Source organism: Pholis gunnellus (genome assembly GCF_910591455.1).
Source record: "Pholis gunnellus genome assembly, chromosome: 20".
NCBI classification, from domain to species: domain Eukaryota; kingdom Metazoa; phylum Chordata; class Actinopteri; order Perciformes; family Pholidae; genus Pholis; species Pholis gunnellus.
Genome location: NC_136547.1, coordinates 9,354,189 through 9,370,200, shown reverse-complemented (window position 1 = coordinate 9,370,200; position 16,012 = coordinate 9,354,189). Strand labels below are relative to the sequence as shown.

The 16,012-nt window shown below is 44.0% G+C and overlaps 1 protein-coding gene across 1 annotated transcript in view; it reads right to left on the bottom strand.

Moving 5' to 3' along the window:
• asap1b (ArfGAP with SH3 domain, ankyrin repeat and PH domain 1b) overlaps positions 1-16,012 on the bottom strand; it is a gene marked incomplete at its 5' end in the record, with an annotated part of 49,290 nt that overhangs the window by 16,699 nt on the left and 16,579 nt on the right. Inside the window, 10 exons of the mRNA XM_079181465.1 lie at positions 1,526-1,595; positions 1,731-1,831; positions 2,723-2,809; positions 3,381-3,456; positions 5,402-5,487; positions 9,722-9,851; positions 10,055-10,104; positions 10,565-10,639; positions 12,760-12,905; positions 15,120-15,192. Of these exons, the coding sequence (XP_079037591.1) occupies positions 1,526-1,595; positions 1,731-1,831; positions 2,723-2,809; positions 3,381-3,456; positions 5,402-5,487; positions 9,722-9,851; positions 10,055-10,104; positions 10,565-10,639; positions 12,760-12,905; positions 15,120-15,192 (894 nt within the window). The remainder of the gene's footprint in view (positions 1-1,525; positions 1,596-1,730; positions 1,832-2,722; positions 2,810-3,380; positions 3,457-5,401; positions 5,488-9,721; positions 9,852-10,054; positions 10,105-10,564; positions 10,640-12,759; positions 12,906-15,119; positions 15,193-16,012) is intronic.

The window sequence follows — 16,012 nt, the reverse complement described above, 5'->3', positions numbered from 1 at the left end:
GCTCTGTATACTGTAATAGTGGGCCCAGTTGGCACATGTACACTGGACTTTGTCTCCTGCCAGTGCCAGGGGCGGAGGAGGGGCCAGGACACGTGCTAATGAAATGCTAACAGGCTGTGATGAGCCGTGGAGCTCGGCTGGCCTGCTGGCATCCCGCCATGTCAACTGGAGTCACCTAGAGTTCAGCTGCCACCAGAGCTGAAGAAAACAAGAACTGAGAGGAGATTAGAAGCTCTCAGAACTACGAAGAGCAGACAAGACAGGTTCAAGATTGAGGCCCTCCATCACTCAGCAGAACAAAATGAAACCTTTCATATCATATCGGAGACGAACGCCTCCCCTGAGCTTCTCGTAGCAGACACGAAGGATGTTTCCATGTTTGACGCAGCGGCTGTGTGAAGTTTCACACCCGAACACTCTGAAAACATGTGACCGATACAAACTCATGGATACTTCAGTCAGTGCTATGCACTGAGCTTATCCTCCCGGCCATGTTACAGCCAGCCGTGTCCGATAGTTTACCATAAGTTTACTCAAAGTTACTAGAACTGGCAGCAAACTAGTGAACTTTATTCATCAAACTGGTAAAAATGTAATCTGAAAAGGATCTTCTTCAAGATGACAAACTAAAATCTCTTCATATAGAGAAGGTTCGTGTGATTCCTAGCCAGCAATGAACTGTGAATAATGAAGAGATGTGGTAAGAAGACAAGTGTCTGACGTGTCATCTTTCAGATAGATTGAAGTGTTATTGAACCACAACTATTTATTGTTGGCCTACAGTCTAAGAATCAAGCAGCTACAAAAAACTAAGCTTCAGTTTGATTTCTGATCCACAAAAGGTATAAAATCAAGTAGTTTGAATTGCATGTTTGGTACCATTGCTTGTTATCAATCAGATGAGCTTCCCTAAATATCTTAAAAGTGAATTTGTTTGTTTGTAGACATATGATCGAAAAACCTAATCCTCTGATACCTTTCAGGAGCTTCTTTTAACAATAATTGGATAATTTCAAAGTGCAGTAAGAGTCAGGTTGACATAGCCAACATGCACCGCTTATACCTCGTTAATTCCTAAATCCAAATGAACATTTGTCACATTTTGGATTTATCGGTGTCTGATGAAACAACTGCATTGCTCTGCTGAACGGATCGTGAGATCAGATGTAAATTCATCTTTTTTTAGATTCCCTCTCGTCCATAAAACGGCACACAGCAGCTACTGCAGCTGCACAGCAGAGGAGTCGACCCTGCAGACGTGCCAGCGTATACAGTACGCTCACACTCGCTCTGAGATGAGTCACCGAGGCGCAGCAGGCGGAGGGGGGGGGGGGGGGGGGGGGGGGGGTTGGGGGTGTGGGAAGGAGGGGGGGGTGTTGCCATGACAACCCATCTATGTCAATTCCACTCTGCCAGCCTGCAGATTGAGAAAGACCAACACAACCTCCCCGCATGATGTTCTCCCTTTGATCTGCGCAGTCAGTGTGTGTGTGTGTGTGTGTGTGTGTGTGTGTGTTGAACTCACTGTGGCATGAGAGATGGTGAGCATGCCCCCCTTCACTGAGCACTGCCTCCTCTGCCACACCTTCCTCAGCCTGTGAAGAAGAGAGGGAGGGAGGGACATGACGTAAGGACTTGTTATGTTCTTTTCTGTGTCCACTTTTAATGCAACATGAATGGCGCTCCACGGCCTTTTTAAAAAAAAAATAATGGCCGTGTCTGCAGCTTACCCATCACTCTTCTTCAGCAGGTAGCCTTTCTTCTCACAGCCAAACTCCTTGTTTCCCTGCAGCTGGTGCATGCTGTAGCCACCCTGCTTACTCTGCGAGTCCTGTGCGAATCCACACAATACCAACGTTTAACACACGGGGTGCACTGAGGAGCCGCTGAAGGACACGCAACGCAGACACAAACACACTACAAACTCATCCTCCAACACCAAAGTACAGCACAGGGTCTCTTCTCAACACCAAAGTGCTAACAGAAACAGAACATTTGAAACTAGAAAGGCATGCTCTGAAGCCTCTAAAGGGCCAAACCACTCTACTGTCAAGCAGAACAGACTGATGCCAGCATGCTCAACATGCACCAGCACTTACTCTTCTAGACTTGAATCCAGACGAGCAGAAGGCAGAAGAGGGGAGATAGAGGGGAGAGGTGTGAAAGATCTAGCTCAGGTGCAGGCGGTGGGTGTGAAAAAGTGTGCCGCCCGCCCCAAAAAACAATCTCACGTGTTTAACCCTCTAAATGTCGTGCTTACCGTAGGTGCTATGTGAAATGTGAAAGACTGTTGTGTCATGCAGAAACGTGAATGTGTGAAAAACACACGTACAGCCGCGACAGACTACGTTTATAAGTAACTCCGGGGGTTGGCAGTGTTTTAAGGGATGTGGTGTTAAGTCGGGGCAGTGAGTGGCTCTCCACTGAGCAGCCAGTGAGGCACAACACTGGTCACCAGCAAAGCCTACCACACACTGGCTACCAGCATGGTACAGCACTGGGCACTCGCTCTGTGCTGCAGGAGACGAGCTCCAGACCTGGTAGTGGCCAGAGTGAGAGGAGGTGCGGGGTAAATAAACGTGGGATCGGAGTGTCGGATCATCGGTTTCTAACAACGTATCTGTGTGGCACCCGGAGCAACGAGGCGGGTGAATCAGGTGCTGCGTTTGGTCCTGTATGCGTTTTAAATTTGGCCGGGTGTCTCTGAATGTGACCTGCCTACCTCCTTCTGGTCCAGCTGGAGGGAGGACTTGATCAGATCCCGCAGGGCAGTCAGCTGCTTCTTCTCCTCATCCTGAGTTTGTTTGATCTGAGGAGAACAAATGCAGAGATGAGGACGCACCGACAAAACTTTAGCAGCCTTTTCATATTTACTTTCTATTCTGAAAATCGAAGTCTCTCACTCTAGTGAATTGTGTGTTTCTCCCCAAGCTTTAACAAACATCCCAACAACTTTTTTTAGGTGCTGCATCACAAAGCAAAGAGCGAGGGCCACACAGAAGATCCGCACACTGTGCCGATGGCTGCCAAGTGTTTTTGTGAGAATCTTCTGTCTGACTTCCAGGCGTTACCATCTTTGGATATGTGAGGTTTTTCTAGTTTCCAGGAGATTCTGAATCATGACAGTTGCTGCAGATGTGCTACTTTCCCCTCACATAACATCTGCAGGAGCATTATATGCTGATAAAACTGCTGCCTCAGGGGAAAGCCGAGCAGTGCTGTAAATAAGAAACGCTAATGAGCAGTCAGTGAAGGCTCGTCTTTTTAAAAACTGTTTGCTGTTCTGAGCACAACAAAACTTTCCAAAAACGTATTATGATGCATGTCAACGTGGCACTTTTGTCCAAGCATAACACGAGATGGAAGATGTGCGTATTTACATTGTAGAGATCCGCTGCCAGCTTCTCGATGTACTGCTTCAGCTTATCTGCCGTCTTCAAGCCATCTTGGAAGAAACTGGAGAACAAAAGGTGCGGCACGTGTGAATCTCACTGACATTAACATGCATTGGTATAAATATGAGAGACAAGTGGTCAATTTTCGCGAATTAATACGTTGCAAATGTCAGGCGCGCTGCTTTTGGCCCCTATGAAGGTCACACAGAGAGAGAGAGAGAGGAGATTGGTGCAGTTTATGTTTAATGTATAGCGTGGCTCACTCTCTTGCCTTTGCCTCTTGGCACAGAAATCGCGACTGGCCGTGTCCGCAGCAGATTCACTGAGGTGCTTAGCACATCCTGAAATCCATCACAGATCTGTCAGCGTTACACACCTCGATGCAGCGCTGCAGTCGCAAATCACCGCTAATGACCTTTTTCTCTCTCCACCCCGCGCCCTCCTCTCCCTTCCTCTGCTCATTACTTTCTCTGTCACATCTCTCCTCTGCTTGTTTTCTTTTAATCTGTGCATTAAGGATCCCCCATCTCTCCTCCCACTCCGTCCGGCTCCCCCACGCGGACTGAAGGCCTTGCAGAATATATAGTTAAAAGTGTTGATGCTGCAGGTATAGACTGGGTTCAGCTCGGTGGACTTTCTTGCACATTTTGCCGCACTATGTAGTTATGAATGTTTTTACCATTACGTTTACCTATTATGACTATTGGTCATGATAACATTTTACCCACCACATTCAGGGAATCGTGGCCTCCAGCAAGAATGATGTTTATTGGGATGAGTAGTAAGAGACTCTCACATCTTTGTAAAACAAAAAAACTTCTCAAAGCACAGAAAGTAGTTCTTTAGAAATCCCCGTAGGAGCTGTAGCAAACTGCAGAGCAACATCCTGCCGTACCTGCTGCATTGATGCGCATACGCCAAAGTGATTATGCTAGTGAGGAGTGATTTAGCTTGTGTGCATGCTGGAGAGGCAGTGCGTCTGTCAGTAAGTCAAGTAGTAAAATAAAATAAAATGACAAGCAACACACTTTATTACCCGTCAATAGAAGATGATTTGAGGTAATTTGTTACTTTGAAGTTTTTTTGGGAAGCCAAAGGGATTTCACCCCGATCAAGGTCTGTGTTTGAAATGAAATACTAACATCCTGCCAACTAAGTTCCCCGTTTAGCATGCTGTTACCGGCAGACTGTAAACTCATGTCTCATATTAAGAAACTCTTGCTAATCTAGTATACATTCGGCCGTTTCATGAATGCACAAAATAAACATACTGTGCAGTCAGAACCGGTCAGAACGCACTACACACTCAATTTTACATCATATTAGTATGAATAGTGTGTAATTTTGAACAGACCCACTGTTGTTCTTGCAAGAGTCCATGTTTCCCTGGGCCTGGCTGACAAAATACCCAAATTTCCCGTTAAGTGCCGTCCTTAATTTGTTGAATGAAGCGGTGGTTCAGGTGGTAAAAACGATAACATCGTCTTCTTTCTGGCTGCGAGCAGTCACACTCGTCCCTCAGCTCTCCATCATTTGCTTTTCTGCTTCTAATCCATCTCCACTGCAGCTTTTCGATCCATCAACGCCCAGGTTGAACAGATTAAAAGGTGGGGGAAGTGTATTGTTTTGTCCCAGTGTTATGACAGGACCTAGCAACGCTGAGAGAAAATTTGTCATTCTGTCGCAGAACGCTGTGAGCTGAGGTTCTGGCACGGAGAGCGCCCACTTATTTACCCACCGAACTCGACAGCTGTCAGAACATATCTGTATGATGACCTGTGCATATTTATGAGGGATATACACACACACACACACACACGACTGTGCACCCTCAAGATCTGTGAATCATACAGGGGACAAACTAATTGACATCAAGAGCTGCAAAGAGGGAGAGTGAAGCAACCATTTTCTTTGCCGTGTTTGGAAATACATTTCTTAGTGGGTGTGATGCACACAACAGGGGTCCTTCACACATTCGGGTTCAGGGGGATTACGGTGGTACTTACTTGCACTGTGCGTGGTAATACTTAATCAGGTTCTGGAGGAGGTCCACTCCTTTCTTGGTCTTGATCTCATTTACTTTGATCAGGTACTGCAAAGCAAAGAGAGGTGAAAAGTTCAGCCGGGAGTTGAAAGTCAGGGTGTGTTTAAAGGGTTTTTGGTTTAATGAGGTATAATGTGGCAGAGCTGTTACAGAGAGAATGAAGACATCAGCTTTGCCGTAGACACTTAAGAGTATGAACACTTTTCCTCATGATAATCACATCTGAGCGCTTTATGAAGGCTTTGATGTACGAGCCAAGACTGCCTTGACACTGTGGGAGTGGGGACCAGACTGGTAAACACACTTGCAGTACAAGAGAATACCATCCAGTGTGCCTTGATCTAAATAAAGTTTCAAAAGGATGATGAGAAATATTGCACATTAGCATTATAAAAAGAGAGAGAATAGCCTGCAGAGGAAGTGCTTTGTAGAGTGTATGCTCAGTCTGGGTGTCTGGGGATTCAAAACAAACGAGGAGTCTTCAGACAGGGCTCCCACCAAACAAACGAATAAAAGCTAATCTTAATCTAAAATAATCCCGCAGCATGCCAATCCACAGAGATTTACAAAGACACACAGCTAAAGACCACTTTCAGCTCCGCAGCCAAATTTAATCTGTGACACAAAAGCTTCCGACGCCAACATGCATTTTCAATTTGCTCTCTATATCACGTGCGTGGATGCATGCGTTAGCACACGCATGAGTGCATCTGTATGTGCATGCATACATGTGTACGCACGCATGTGTTGTCCCTTTGTCTGGCTGACAGAGCCTGTTGGATGGGAGATTATCCACATTTTGTCTGAGCCCTGTGTGGGTTCAGTGTTTTTGGAGAGCCCTGCCGCATGTGCGTGTCGGGGCTCTTTTGTGTGAACGAGCGGCATCGCTCGGACCGCTGCCGTGTCCGTGCGGGACATAATGCAGCCTGCTGAGCCCTGCCTTTCCACACTCCTTCAACTGGCGGCGTGGGGATGAAAAGGGTGAGAGAGTGAGAGCATCCTGCAATCTGGTGATTGAGTAACATGGAGGGAGAGAGAGAGAGAGAGAGAGGGAGAGAGCGAGAGAGTGCACGCACACAGAGAGAAATGAGGTTAAGTGGGATGAACAGATTGTACCACTGACTGCAGCAACTGTCCCCCCCCCCCCCCACACACACACACACACACACAGCAGCAACATTGGTATTTCCAACCATGATGACTGTTGATTTAGGAAATCTCTTTTTGTTTGTGATCATTCAAGCTCCTCTTTGTATTGGTAGAGTATTTTATACTACTTTATAGAGGTACAAGCTTAAAAGTACAGATAAATCCCAGAACGTTGTGGATTACATCACACAAAACTAGTCAGATTAAAGAAATGCTTCACATAAAGATATTCAATGTGCAATATGGATAAACACAGTATGTCACTTTTACATTGCAGTATCAATACTGCAAATAGACTAGTTGTTAATGGAAATAATTGCTGACAGTATTAATTAATTTAGTCAAGAAATAGTAAAAATGCCAGTAACAATTTCTTGGTCATCTTAAACATATTTTTTAAATAGTAATAGTTTCAGCTCTTATATCTTAGTAAAATACAGAACATTTTCTGGAACATGAACAGAGTATAAAATAATTAGGGATGCACCGAACTTCACTTGGCCTGAAACCATCACATCATATATGTACAGAAACAAGTCAATTATGCTCTTATAATAGAGCCCTTTAATGCTTTTTTAAGGCGAATTCCTCAAACCACGGAGTCATCTAACTACCGTTTACAGCGAGGCTGGTTCAGTAACAAGAGGCCGAAACCACAAAGGCCTTTTGTTTGACGTTGTTATGCTGCAACAACCAACAGGCACCGTGCAGACGACTCATGCAGTCCTGTGAGGACACAACAGATCGGCATCATACCGTCAGTCAGAGCACAAACATGCAAAGCTCTGCATATGATGAGAAATATAAAATCAAATCTGGACTTGAGAATGAAAGAGGAAGCCAGCGCTAATATAACGTGGGAGCTACAGCTCGTTTTTTTGGCATCCGGCATCAACTGGAGGCGAGCTACAACAATGGATAATACAGACCGTCGAGTAGATCTTATGAAATCATGAAGACAAAATGTTTTGCTTCAAACTTTAATGCTAAAAAAAGGGAAATTGACTCGCTTGAATTATTTTATTTTGGCAAAAATAATAGCAAAATAAAAGCTATCTTCAGTATCAAAGTATCCATCCATGAGTAAGATGCAAACAGGGACCGCTAATTGGTAATTCTGAAAGCTTTTAATGCCTATTAGCCAAAATGTAAACAAATACTGCCCAGAAATACAGGAAGTTGTATTTATAGTTGTATTAAACAATGAATTGTGATAGAAGTGACAAAATCTAATAATATTAAATTCTGTGTTGGTCTAAATATTCATATAATATGATAATATTTGAAAGAGTGTTGTGCTGGCTTCTCCAAACACTTTGCTAAAGTGGTTTGAACACAACAACCAACACTTAGAACATTTCTAGGAGGGGTAAATATCATTTAGAGACGAGGGCTTCACGTTGGATGACAGTAGATTCACACTCTGACGATTCACATCAACTTTAGTGAATTTTCTTTTAATCCACGCCGCTGACATTCCCACCAACCTCGGCTGTACTTTGTGCTTTGTGCAAATATTCAAGTGCTATGATGCTAAACCAAGATGGTGAAAACATTACATCTGCACAACATCAGCATGTTAGCGTGCTGTTCTTCATACAGTACAGCCTCCATCTGTTGTACTCTCATCTGCTCCCCTTGTCCCATGTTTTAGCACTTCCTGGAAAACATGTACGTGTACATAACCGTAATCAAACACCAGGTCTCTAGCAGGATAAGAGGTGGGAACACAGGTGGAAAATGTGGGCAAGGAAACACCTCTGAGTCACCATGAGACGAGGGCAGATCAGCATTGCAGGGCACAGAAGGACTGCAGCAAGTTCTGTACTGAATAATTCACACGAGCAACAGCAGTGCAACAGCCATTGGTCCATTATGTAATTTGAGTAAAAAAAATCCTCGCAGGATAAAACAGTGAACAAGGCGTAGGCGGTCACCACCCACAAGGAGAGAGGTTTTCTGGCAGAGCAGAGTGAGCGCTTACAGTTTGTTCTGATTCTCTTGGGCACATAACGACCTCACATTGGTTTTACACTTTATTCTCGCTGTCAGAGTTCTTTAAGTATTCGCCTTAGAGCGTTAATACCGAAGACAACTCAAACAGGGTCACAGCATGCTGAGAAGAAAACAAGTTTACAGAAACAGAGAAACATCTGACAACACTTAAAGTACGAGCTGCTCAAATATCTGACTGACACACAAGATGTTTTGTGTTGTATTTTCTAAATCATATCCCGTGACATACAATCATTGTAAAAAAACAGTTTCAGTCTAGTGTTGAGGCAGACAGCTGTGCATACCTTGTTCATGAATTAATGTGTCTTTTTGGGGGCTGCTGTAATCCCTACATGTGAAGCTGCAGAAGTTTTAAAGATATTCTCTAAATTATTCAAATCATCTCAGAAAGAAAAAGTAATCTCAGGCTTAAAGTCTCCTTTAAGCGCAGCTGGTGAAGAAGACTTTACATACATTCACGTATAGGATTGTAATAAGTGGGTGTTCAAACCAAAAATAGCGCATGCGTTGGAGGGTTTGTGTTGCAACGGGTGTCCGTAAGAAGATGAAATACGACCCAGGAAGGTTGGTTTCAGGTGACAGAACCATGAGTTTGAAGGCTTGAATGCTAAAACACTACAAGATAAGACAGCATTTCACACATCTGGAAGGTTATCGTGATAAAAATCGATCTAATATCTCTATCTTGACCATCTAATCACGTCTAATAATGCCAGAGTAATAAGTAATCTACCAGAAATGTTTACTTGCATGTACGGTATTAAATGCAGGCAACGTTATATTATGTTGCAGCATAACTTGAGCAAGGTTCAACTGTCTTGTCGGACAATGCTGCAGTTTTTTTGTCATTGAAATGAATGTGTTGTTTGCCACAGTGCAGGTGTTGTCTGCCAACAACGGAACACAACATAACATGCGACGGTCATTTTGTGATTTAGAATGAGACAGCTCCATAAAAGAGGATATTTGGACAGCACACAGTGCTGTACTGTGGGCATTTAACCTCTGACCTGCCCGTTAAAGGGGCCTGGCTAACTACTGGGCCTCTCTGATGCTTGATTACTGCGGAGAAGCCAACCAAAAAGGTCCTAAACTGTAGCTTCGCTTTACAACCTACCTCGCACATCTGGAGCTGAAAGAGACGCCTCTCCTTCTCCATCTCCTCGGCGATTTCAGCCCCGGTGATCTCAGTGCGGATCATTCCGTGTTGCTTGGCGTGCTCTCGCTTCTCCTTCTCGATCTTTGTACTGACACAGAGAAGAGGACGGTTACTTCTTTCACCGTGCATGCAGGTTTGTTGTTCTGCAATGCGTTCAATATCTTCTGGAGGGCATACCAAACATTGCGACACATTATCCACAGAGTGTTGATCCATTATTCAGTGCTCTATAATTAGCTTAATGGTGCAAATGTGTTGTATTACAACAGTACACTTTAATTATCCACTTACAACTTGGCCTCGTAGTCTTTCCATGCTTTGTCGAAGGGCTTCTTTATGTCCTGCAGAAACACATGGGGGACAAGCATCAGCAGACTACAAAGAGGTCACCGCGGGGACCAGAGTTATTTGCAGAGTTGGATCGCTACCAGAGGTCCAACAAATGCCTCACTCCGCTCACAATTTACGCCCGGGACGGCCAAGCGGGCGTCCATGCCTCTTGTTGGACCCCGAACATCAACGGTTCATGACCCAGTTACCCGCCACTCGCCTCAAGCACAACACAAAGGCACAAATGTTTACTTCTGCAAGATTTACAGCGCGAGCTTTTAAAACAGAGTCTCTCTGGCCTCGCTTACACTCAACATACAGAGGTTAATAGAGAGATGTGCAGAGGAGGCATCTATTGTCCCTGTGCCGCTGTTGAGCTGTGCCGTGGGGATGGGGGAGCGTCGGAAGAGTCGAGAGACAGAGAGAGAAAATAAATGTCAGGGAGAGAAACTGTTCAACAGTAAATCTTACCCCCTTAACGCCTTTCAAATCCCCCTTGAGCAGCGAGTCCAGGGTGAAGATCACATTGTGGCTGAGGCTCTGGAGCTGGAAGAGGACACACGGAGAACACAGGGGATTATAATGCAGCTGTTGTCACGAGGAAACAGCGCTGACATATCATAACTTTTATAAAACAAGGCTCAACTGATCTTACAAAAGTATTGTCTGTGTCGCTGAAGCTTGATGAAAAACACACAAGTCATCTACTTTGTTGTATTGGGTGACATGTTCCTTATCATGGTGCATTATGATGAACACTGCCCTAAATGTGTATCTTATTAGCAGCTGAAAATAGTCCCCAATAAATGAATTGTTGTTTGAGGGATCAAAATATATAGTTGTGACCCATTTTTAAAGCTACTACTTTAAACTTTCGTTTTGTGTTGATTCTGGCGGTCCCTGTGGATGAAAGAGGTAGTGTTTCTGACTCCCTTTAGAAGACCTCTCATTTTACTGCAGCGGGTCGAAGGAGGAAGCGAAGCAGGTCTGTCGTTGATGGAGGCCCCGCTCCAGTCTGCGCTTGAGGAGATTCTGCTGAACCTTAAATCGTTTTGTCTAATTTTCGTGGCCAATGAAAGACATCGACTAAAACTCTTCCATATAGGTGAGGTGAGCTGCATAGTTAGGTGTTAATTCTCAGTGGGTTTTTTTCATTTAAAGCGACCCTTTCCACATTGCATGTGCTCATTTGATTCGTTGTCAATAAAAAAACAGGAATACGGGAATTGTTATGCACTGAAAGATGGAACGTCGGTTTTAGTTTACATAATGGGTTTATTGACCATAAGAAAAATATAGAATAACGCCGGCCTCGTCCCTTTAACCTGCAGTGCAGAGCAACACTTAAGACATCAGCGACATAATAGTGAAAGTGCAAGTTAGTCTATTGAAGAATTAGCAAAAGCTGGTTGCCAACAGCTTGGGTTGCCACAGTTATGCTCAGCAGCTCTAACCATTAGGATCAGCGAGGTCATTTACAACACTACTAAGCATTTAAGTCCCTGCTGTTGTTAGCCGAGGCTCCACAGACACACACACAGCAGCGGTCAAGGAAGTAAACTACGCTTAATGGGCGGTAATGTGCTTCTTAAGTGCCTGACTTGCATATGGCCAGTGTCAGAATCAATCCTGTGCTGGCCGGCTGCCGGCGTGCTCTAACAGCCCATCCTGGAAGCGTCCACCGTCTCTTCTAGTAAAACGTTCTCAAATAAAGGAAACAACCACCGAGAAGGATGAGGAAAAGCTGGCAACAACGTGGCCAAATTTGTCTATAAAATCCTTACATTTCAGCCGATAACACATGTAGGACATCTAGGGCACTAGCACTATTCGTCAATTCTCATTTGTAGTGCACGCACATACCAGCAGCCCTCGGGGCGCAGTTATTGAAGTCTAAAAGAGTCACTCAATAAAACACTCCAAATGGAAAAGACGAGAGTTAAGAGACAGGGGAAAACAAGGAGAGAGGAACGAGTGGAGATAGTTTCACTTTTCTGCAATATGCAGGTAGCGCCAACAGGTGGGCGATTTAGGAAGGTTTATGGACACACACACACACACACACACAGTTGTTCCTGGTGCTGCCAAGTGTATTTATGGAGTCTAATCTCGCCGTCAGCCACACAGGAAGAGAGGGAGAGAGCGGGGACCGGCTCTTCTTCCAACAACAATCACTCACAGAGGATTCAAACAGGACACATTATTCAACAGAAGCGTCAGGGGAAATCCACGGCAGGAAGATAAGAGCCTCGGCTGGGAAAAAAAAAAAAATACAAAGCTTTGAGGTAGATATAGCCGCAGTCAGCTATACTGACCGGCTGTTATGACGCGTCTGGCGGTGTCAGCACATTTTATACAGGTTTTTTAAAAGGGTAGAGATTGATGAACCTGTAGGCACATACACCTCTATCTTTATATGCATTAAATGAGTTTTATTCCTCAATAACCTCGTCACCTTCTCCACTACATGCCCAACCTAAACCCTAATCCTAATCTTAACCTTAAACCCAAATCCTAAACCACTTACAGAAGCGAAGACAGGAAAGAAAAACTATACTCTGTCTTTGGAGAATTTCCCTCTGGCTATCCACAGCAAACGCAGAGCACTCTGTGGGAGAAGCTACTCCGTTTATTTGACATCAAAAGTGCTGGCACGTTGAACTCACCAGGTTCTTCAGCAGGGTAGACAGCTCCTTGGTGAGGGAGGAGAACTTGACAAAAGCCGTTCCCAGGTCGGGGTTGTCCCGGCTGATGAAGTTGCTGCCGAATTTGTCCAGAGCCTGAGCGTAGTTCTCTTCATTCTGGACGTGGTCTGTGTTGGAGACAGAGGAGAAAGAACAACCGCTGGTTTAGTCTCTCTGCCCTAAACTCTGGCTGATGATTAGCATGGTTAGCATGATTAGCATGTGTCGAGGCCCGCAGTCTGTGCAAAGGGGCAACGGTCAGAAAGGTGACGGTTGGCTTATTATCAAACCTCCACACGTCCGAAGCTCGGAATATTGAAAACCTTTTAAGAACCAAACGTTAGCAGATTTATAATCCTGTTAACTTTTTCTCTGATCAGATGGTGTCTTTTTTACATCATAACTTTAGCCTTTGACTCAGCACCTCTATTATCCAATGAGCGAGGATGTTCACATACATGCTGTATAATTTACTGGTGAAGATGACTCTATGCAAGTCACACAGAGCTTTATAACTCTCCCAAGAATATCCTAAATATATGCTTGCTGATGTTGCAAGATTTTACTTTACAACAACATGAGTGAAAGAAAAGTGTTTGTTCATTCTTTGTTCCAAACAGCAAAGAGGCAAAAACACCTGGAACAAACAGGCTTGTGCATCTTCTAAGATCTCCTCGTTGTGTTCATGATAACACAGATGTGGAGGAAATAGTTAACAGATCCCACAATGCAACGTTCTCCTTTCATCAGTGCAGCAACACGAGTGACACAATAACAAGACACATGTGACCGTAACCCGTGATTTCTGATCAGAGCCGCTCCAGAGAAACTTTGTTTAAACATCGTTGACTGTAATAAGTCGTCTTTATACGCAGCACATGTCGGCGTGACAAGATGTGTGGGTCTCCAGGAGTCTGAAGCTCTGCAGGAGCCGTCAGTCAAACAGCAGCATCTGTCCTCGTCGCTAAGTGAGGGACGGAGGGGGAGCGATGTTCAGACCGTTGCCAAATGTGAGGTTGAGTTCTGAGACGGTGGGCAGGTGAGACAAGGAGCACGAAGAGCTGTGGTGGCCATTTTGAACTTTTGTCAGACCGGAAACTCAAATACAATCCAAACAGGGCTGCAGTTCTGTCCTCTGTATGTTTTTTGTGTTTTTCATCTTTGTATTTTCTATATTTTTCTATATATATATTTTAGTTTTTACTCCACATTGTAGGTATTATCTGGGCCACCAAAAAATTGCATATTTAAAAAGTTTATGGTCATACTTTTTTTCTGAAACAGGCATTTAATTAATCTTACTTTCAGCTAATACCTCTCTCTCTATATATAGTAGGTTTTATCAGCAGTGGCGGGGTCCACCATTCATTTACCGGATTCAGATTAACTTCCTACGCACGAGAAATCCACAAGCAATGACGCAGCATTACTGTTTGTAGTTTTGTCTCATTGTTAACAGCCTCACCATTGACTCTCTTCACATAATATATAGAATGTCAGAGCCGTGTTTAGTTACTGCTGATGCAAACTCAACATTTCATACTGCCGCTGCTGCTGCTTTGAGTGCTCCATGATATCAAATCACGATAGCTCAAACGTGAGGTGAAAAGGGTCAATTATTGACCGACTTCTGTAAAACATCGACACAAGTTTGTTTGGCTACAGTGTAGAGTGAAGTATAGAGTGATTGTTGTTACCATCAGTAACCCCGGGTGTCTCCAAATCAACTGAACATACAGGACTGAAATCTGAAGGATTATAACTTGCGGGCTGAAGTGTTTCTACGGCCATGAGTCTAACTATTCATTATATTTGCAAGAAGTACAAACATCCCACTCTGATTTATGTTTAGATCACAAACAGTATTTTTCTCACTGTAACTACGTCAAACCAAAGTAACTAACTACTGTGTAACTGGTAAGGCACTCGACTGAAGAGTTGTTGCAGTTGTTTTCATGAGAGAGTCAAAATGGGAGGAAGGTAAACTCTCTTTTCTGTGGAGAACAAACAAACAGTTTTTGTGGGATCTGAAACTGTCAATTTACAGGGAGGAGGCTGCTCTCAGAAGTATTCAGTGGAAAATTACTGAGGATCCATGTCACAGCAACGAACAAAACAAAACTCAGGTGTCGGTTTCTGGGACAGCCTGAAAAACACACACAAAACACCATCTGTCCCACAAAAGGCAATGTTCCAAACAACAAAAACATGCAAGCCTCATTTTTTATTAAAGATATTTAAGAAACCCTGGGCTCTCCTGTGGGAAAGAGTTGTGAGAACAAACCCAACAATCAGCTTAAGCACACTCGGTCCTGATACATTTAGGAGCAGACTCGTCTCACCTTGTCCTGAACTGTAGATGGCCTTCACTGATTTCTTCACCTTCTGCAGGGAGGTCCGGTCCTGGTCCAACGCCTGAGGAAAGAGGAGCAGAGGACGCCTTTAAAACCTCCGAATCGGTTTCATCTTTTAGGAACACACGGGACACGCATTCACATGAAAAGACAGTTGATTTAACGCGACAGCAAACTTGAAGAATTAAGGGCAAAAGAAGAAGAATATTTGCTCAGTAATTCAAAGCATGCATAGCTAATGTAGACAGAGTGCTCACAACACAGTGCTTGACCTGAATGTGGCATAAATCATTATTTCACTGTCGACCGTTGGAGCAAAGCCTTTGTCCTCTCCAATAGGCAAAATAAATAGGCAGGATATCCAATTTTATAACAGTCAGGCTATTTATTACGATAATTATTCACTGTGAAACATTCAAATGCGAGAAGAATAAACAGTGCCACTGACCTATTGTTACAGTCTCACTTCCATGCAAAGTTTAGAGATTTATGCTCAAGAGTTCAGCACCCAAAGTTAAAATAGTGACCAATACAAACAGGAGAAACACTTCAAAGACGCCATAGATCATAACGCCATTTAACGATGATGCATGTCTATATTTAGAGAAAAGCCTGCAAAGCCATTTAAGACAAAGCCATGCTTGTGTGACCTTTGAACCGATTTTACTCGTCACCCCCGACCCTCAAAAAACAGCTTTGCACGAGGAAAATTCATCATCATAAACATCATACGCCTGTTAGAATAACTCATGTGCTCTTATTATTGCTGAGCTCACTCCCTGCCAGAGAAAATATCAACATCATCGGACGTTACGCCACATTTAAACATCTTTCATGCTGCCCGGTTTGATTTGTGGCCTGAAACCTAAACTCAAGTACAT